Source organism: Hoplias malabaricus, chromosome 3, assembly GCF_029633855.1.
Source record: "Hoplias malabaricus isolate fHopMal1 chromosome 3, fHopMal1.hap1, whole genome shotgun sequence".
Classification (NCBI taxonomy): domain Eukaryota; kingdom Metazoa; phylum Chordata; class Actinopteri; order Characiformes; family Erythrinidae; genus Hoplias; species Hoplias malabaricus.
In genome coordinates this window covers 73030172-73036553 of record NC_089802.1, presented here as the reverse complement: position 1 = coordinate 73036553, position 6382 = coordinate 73030172, and the positions used below count along the sequence as shown (strand labels likewise).

Genomic DNA, 6382 nt, shown 5'->3' with positions numbered 1-6382 from the left:
AGGTAAATGTCTTTATTCCACAGAGAACAGTCAAGATTTAAATTCATGATTTACATTAATGTAAAATGATTTATTTTATTTTTTCACACAGAAACAGTAGAAGCAACATTATTGGAAAAAAATATTCTGTACAGATCATATTGTGTGTGTAACTAACTTTACAGTTAACTAAAAGTATACACAGGGAACTTTTCCACTGGACAATCACCAAAACGGCGAGAATATAATAAGAAAAAAAAATTGGGAGGCAATGTAACCATGTCTTACTTTAATTTGAACCCCAAGGTGGAACAAGCAAATGAAGGGACATAAGACAAGTGGAAAAAAGTAAATTAAAAAAATCATATATTATAAAAGCAAAACATCTACTATCCACCAGATAGTATTTTTATTTAGTCCTGATCTGAGGATTAAACATGTTGTTGGCCTCATTATATGAAATTCCACTGTGTTGGAATTACAACTTAGTTGCTCCAGGATTGTGCTTGGTGTTTCATGCCCCAGCGTCAGAGACACATGCGGAGTATCTGAAGGTGTACAACTTGTTGTCTGCCCCTCCACTTAGAATCAGCTAGAGAGAGAGAAGAGAAAGCCAGAATGAAGAAAATTGTACAAAAAAAGAGACATGAAAAATCAGTGCAGCTGAGTATATCACAGTCTTGTTCAGATTAATTTTTTTAAATATATTTTTGTATAGAACAAATTCCTCAAATTTTAATAAGATGAACAATGAAGATCATAAATCACATGATGACAAAATGAATTAATAAATGTATTCATAATAAATACATCTTTGTCCAGTTAAATAGCTAAAAGAAACACTTTTAAATGGAAGAAATGCTTTTTTGAGTGTCAAATTTAACCAAATAAAGCAAGTATGATTCTTAAATTACTTAAATACAGTTATAAATTGCATCTCACTAGTTTAATGGTTTGACAGCCTTCATTTTTAATGTACACATTCATACACACTCTCATATACAGTTTCCCTCTATGTCTTACCCCACTGTCTGTCCAATCAGCACACAGCACTCTATCCTCATGAGCTGCCAGGTCATAAAGAGGGGCCTTATAGCTGCAGAGACAGGACAGAATATCAGAAACACCCAATCACCTGGAAAGCTCTTGTTCACACTGGAGAGAGTTCAAGTACAGACTGTAATATCAAACACACACACACCTCCTGATATCCCAGAGTTTCACAATATTGTCGAAGGAGCCAGATACCAGCTGCTGCTCGTGAGAGGGAGACCACCGGACCGCCGTCACCCAGCCAGTGTGAGATGTCAGGGACAAAAGAACCAGAGAACCATCTAAAAGAGGGAGAGAGATTTTAAAAAGAGAAATAAGTTTAAATAAAAAGCACTCTTTCATAAGGGCTGCAGCTTGTTAGTGTAAATATCACCTTTAGAGCGAGGGTCCCAAAGGCGGACGTGTCGGTCAGTGCTTCCTGAGGCCAGACGATGACACAACGGTGAGTAGGAGACACAGTTAAACACCTTACTGCCCATCTACGACACAGAATCAGAACTATGAAGCCTAACAAAAAAAAATCATCGTCTGTCTTCCAGCAGGATACACAACCACTACAACCAGGAATGTGTCTGTATATTAATAAAAACAAATATTCATCATGATCTCAGGTCTTCACTGGTAATAAAATAACAGCAAAAATTAATAGTAAGAATAATTATCAGAGTTTGTAGTGCCTCTCTCTCACCAGTGTACTCTTCTGTTCCCCCGTTTCAGCATCCCACAGACGAATGGTGTGGTCCCAAGAGGCACTGCACAGCTCCTCAGCATCCATCCAGAGCACAGTAGACACAGCCTCGGTGTGGCCAGAAAGAGTCATTAGAGGAGTCTATAGAAAGACACAAGTCAAAGATGTTAGAAGCAAATTTGCACCTTCAGAACCCAAGACGTCTTTAGCTCGCGTGTTAATTTCCTCAGAGAAAAGCAATTTTAAGCCTCACAGCTTTTCTGTGGTTTGTGTTCTCACCCGAGTTAACCCTAGATGTTCAGTCTTTTGTTTTTTTCGTGGTCTGTTGGGCTCCTCCACTTCATCCTCATCTTCCGTGGGCACTGAGCAAGGAAGGACAGATTTAACATCAGCTTGACACAGCTTCTGTAATCTCCTACTGGATCAAACATGTTCTTCACTATACAGCTGTGAAGCAAATATAGCTTTCTATAATATTTTTAAATTTATTTATTTCATGATGACTTACCCGCTGACCAGAGCTTCAGCATTTTGTCCCAAGAGCCACTGCAAAACTGAGTAAGTAAAAGAATAAATTAGAAAGCGTTTCAATTAAGACTCATGCTTGTGCTCTCATGGTTAGGTATGAACTACAGAGAAGATCATTTTACATATTCCAGGATACTAGATTCACTCACTTTAGTTTGTGTGGGGTCAACGGCAATTGTGTCCACACTCCCCGCATGCCCACGGCAGCAATGTCGGGCCTTCACCTTGTTCCTCTCTGAATTCCACTCCCACAGCAGCACTGTCTGATCCAGTGAAGCCGTCAACAGCAGTGAATTCAGACCATCTGACCAAAGAAGAACCATACACATCAGAATCACCCAGCAGTGCACGTATACTCAAGAACAATTCACAACAAGGGGATGGCAGTATTGTACGAAAAACACAACAGCATGACAAGCTCTACCTCTTTTTAAACATCCCAACACACTTGGAGGAGAACACTATCTGCCCACTTCCGTTATCTTATGTTAGCTCAAAGACACCAAAAGTGGCGAGCAGGAGAGGCCTATCCAACCCACAGTACCAGTGAAAGGCCAGCCATCTCAACAGTCTCAACTGTCTAATTATCTCACCTCTCTTCACCCAGGCCACGTCCTTCACAACGTCTGTGTGTCCAGCCACAGTCATCAGTGCCTTTCCTTCCAGAGACCAGATTCTTGCTGTCTTATCATAGGAACCTGTGAGGATCCTGACAAACACCAGAAAATGTGTAAGGAAAGTGTACAAGTGACCAATCACATCATTTATATTTTAATTAGCATGACAATAAATAAAACAAATTCATGGTGTCCAGACTTCACAATTAATTATTTAACCTTTTCATGTTATTCAGAATTCTGTAGTGAAATTCCCATTCACATATTCTTCATGTTTACTTAATCAATACCCCAGCATGCACTATACAAGTGCATCATACCATCACTGGGTATCACTGTGGTGTCAGTCAATATTGAGTGCTAGCCTAGCCACTGCTAATACATAATCTACTGGCAAATATAACCAAGCTAGCATTAGTGAAAGTCTTACATTTGCCATCAGTGTCAGCCTATAACATTGCTAGCTTTAGCTTTTAGCCTGTTTTCCTCATAACAACACATTTTAATCATGACAACGTATGATACTTTTAAAGTTTATTCTTGAATCAGAATCCTTTTGGTCATGAATTCACTTTCTCTCACCATTCAGCGTCTGCCTCCACTGAACTTATCCAGTCATCGTGCATTATACATTCCTCTGGCTGTGGAGCGGTGAACTTCTGCACATACTCAATCTCCACTACGTCTTCCTGTACACACACACACACAAAAATTAAAACAGGCATCACAGGAACAGCACACTTATGAGTGACATTAAAACATATCAGTTTCAGATGTTATTTACATTTTGCAGGGAGAAAAAATGCTGTAATGTGTTTCATACCATGGAGATGTTCTCAGTCTCCATGTGATTGACCAAAGAAGAGCGCAGGAACTGGCCTCGAACCAGAAAGTCAAACTCGACATGTTTGTGATCCGCTGCAAAATCCAAGAGAGACATATTAGAGATTAACACACAAAAGAAGTAATGCTGGGTAAGTAGGTCTCCACAAACTTTAAAACATGTATTTGTCTAAAGGTTTGTGGAAACCTGCTTCCCCAGGAAGTCCTGAAATCAGGGATAGTAACAGATAGTATGTCACTATCGTCTACTCTGCAAATAATTGTTTAGGCTAGAGGTTTACAATATTTTTGAGGATCAGACATCAGTCGACCACAAGAAGATTAGTGGTTTAGGACACGGGTTAGGACTGTCTGTGAGGAGTGTGGTGTGTTCTCCCTGTGTCTGCGTGGGTTTCCTCCGGGTGACTGTCTGTGAGGAGTGTGGTCTGTTCTCCCTGTGTCCGCGTGGGTTTCCTCCGGGTGACTGTCTGTGAGGAGTGTGGTGTGTTCTCCCTCTGTCCACGTGGGTTTCCTCCGGGTGACTGTCTGTGAGGAGTGTGGTGTGTTCTCCCTGTGTCCGCATGGGTTTCCTCCGGGTGACTGTCTGTGAGGAGTGTGGTGTGTTCTCCCTGTGTCCACGTGGGTTTCCTCCGGGTGACTGTCTGTGAGGAGTGTGGTGTGTTCTCCCTGTGTCCGCGTGGGTTTCCTCCGAGTGCTCCGGTTCCCCCCCACAGTCCAAAACTGGACTGTAGTAAATTGCGTGAGTGTGTGGTGCCCTATGATAGACTGGTAGTCACAGCGGTGTAGTGATGGTGTGTTATGCTGGTCCATATGGATCAGACACGGCAGTGATCCTGAAGTTTTAAAACTCAACAGCGTCAAGGAGAGACTGAGAACAGTACACCATCCAAAAGCATCCTGTCAGTAGTGTCCAGTGACCACTGTTTCAGTGCTAGAGGAAGATCAACACAAACTGTACAGAAGCAGATGAGCTACTGTCTGTTACTTTAATTCTAAAAGGTGGGCCAATGAGGCAGGTGTGTCTGAGAGTGGACAGTGTTTAATAACTGTGCCTGAAACACTTGTGGTGATCTTGCACCCAAATAATACTTGCTCTGTTGTAAGTATGGAATTCTGACTACAGAAAAACAGACTGAAAAGGTATAACAGAGCACGTAGAGCACAAAATGGACTACAGCCTGTAATTGTAGCACTACAAAGTGCACCTGTATGGTCAGTGGGGCTGAAAAAATGAACAAGGAGTGTTGAAACAACGTTGGTCATTTTAATATTAGGGCTTAACGTAATATTCTGAGAGTTTCTCACCAATCTTGGCCTCCAGGAGTTTGTTGATGACATTACTGAGGTCTGTTCCCTCAGAGGCGGCGGGGATGGAGAAAGGAACATCATCTACAGCAAATCTGAGGAAAATAAGGAGGTGAAGACACTTGAAAACATTGCTAGGACAACCGAGCTACACAAGCTAACCTATACAAGATGTTTACAGTAACATTAAAGAAATAGCTCACCGCTAGAGCTTCCAAAACATACATAAACACTTCTTAAAGTTAGTTCCCACTCAGTTACTCTAATCCCAAGGTAGCTAGAGGACAGTTAGCTAACGACTGCTAGAGAAATCGCCCCTAAAATCAGCTCCCGTAGATTAGGCTATATCTGTTAAACGACTAACAGTCGGAACTAATAAATGCTTACTTTTTGTTCTCGGTGAAGAACCTCGCCTGGAGCTGCGACATTCTGCTCTACAGACTCTTCAACCCCAAAACACTAACACATTAAACTACAGAGTATCTTCATGCACTCTGCGGTGTGGGGCTGCACCATGTGCTCCAGTGTACAGGCAGTAACAGTCGATCACGCATCAGCCGATCAGCCCCTATCGACTCGCCGGGATTCCTCTAGTAATGCCTGCTCGCTTGAGGCCCTGTCCCGACTCTGACTCATAGGGCGCAGGGCCAGAACTGAAGTAAATTTATTTGTACACTCATTTTAGAGTTAATCAGCACTAAACACACTAACATGCTTCCACCGTGTCACTCAGATAATACCTGAAGGACTTGGTGAGAGGGGGCTAACAAGGTACGCAGAGCTACATGTAGACTACAGTAACATGTAGTAAATAACGTTTAGTGGAGCTGATTAAATGGACAATAGGTGTATATTAAAACAAAGAGGTAGTTTTAATATATTGAATGTACTCAGTGCTTTTTCTAAAGGGAAAAAACATTTCAATTGCCACTATGGTTGAGGGAAAAAATTCCAAACCCTATACATACTTACAGAAGAAAGATACATAGAGTATTGTTATTTATCAAAAAGTAATATTCATTCATTATCTGTAACCCTTATCCAATTCAGGGTTGCGGTGGGTCCAGAGCCTACCTGGAATCATTGGGCGCAAGGTGGGAATACACCCTGGAGGGCAACACATTGGCAACACTTTTGAGTCGCCAATCCACCTACCAACCTGTATTTTTGGACTGTGGGAGGAAACCCACACGGACAACACACCACACAGACAGTCACCCGGAGGAAACCCACGCAGACACAGGGAGAACACACCAACTCCTAACAGGCAGTCACCCAGAGCAGGAATCGAACCCACAACCTCCAGGTCTCTGGAGCTGTGTGACTGTGACACTACCTGCTGTGCCACAGTGCCGCCTGAAAAGTAATA

The 6382-nt window shown here is 42.1% G+C and overlaps 1 protein-coding gene across 1 annotated transcript; it reads right to left on the bottom strand.

The window, feature by feature from the left end:
- Positions 1-94: 94 nt before the first annotated feature.
- On the bottom strand, positions 95-5628 carry wdr12 (WD repeat domain 12). The gene is made up of 13 exons (XM_066665449.1): positions 5401-5628; positions 5014-5108; positions 3689-3783; positions 3448-3554; positions 2842-2957; positions 2398-2552; positions 2229-2274; positions 2000-2082; positions 1721-1861; positions 1406-1511; positions 1181-1313; positions 1003-1075; positions 95-571 (listed from the first exon to the last, which is right to left on the bottom strand). The coding sequence occupies exons 1-13, from the start codon at positions 5439-5441 to the stop codon at positions 494-496; spliced, it is 1269 nt and encodes a 422-aa protein (XP_066521546.1). The 5' UTR covers positions 5442-5628; the 3' UTR covers positions 95-493.
- Between the last annotated feature and the right edge of the window lie 754 nt (positions 5629-6382).

Bases quoted from the DNA above. Each gene is read 5' to 3' on its own strand.
- wdr12 (XM_066665449.1), bottom strand. From the start codon at position 5,441: ATGTCGCAGCTCCAGGCGAGGTTCTTCACCGAGAACAAAAA. The intron at 3,555-3,688 runs GTATGAAACACA...GTGTGTGTACAG, and splicing joins AGACTGAGAACATCTCCATG to GAAGACGTAGTGGAGATTGA. The intron at 2,958-3,447 runs GTGAGAGAAAGT...GGTGTTTGTCAG, and splicing joins GTGGAGGCAGACGCTGAATG to GATCCTCACAGGTTCCTATG.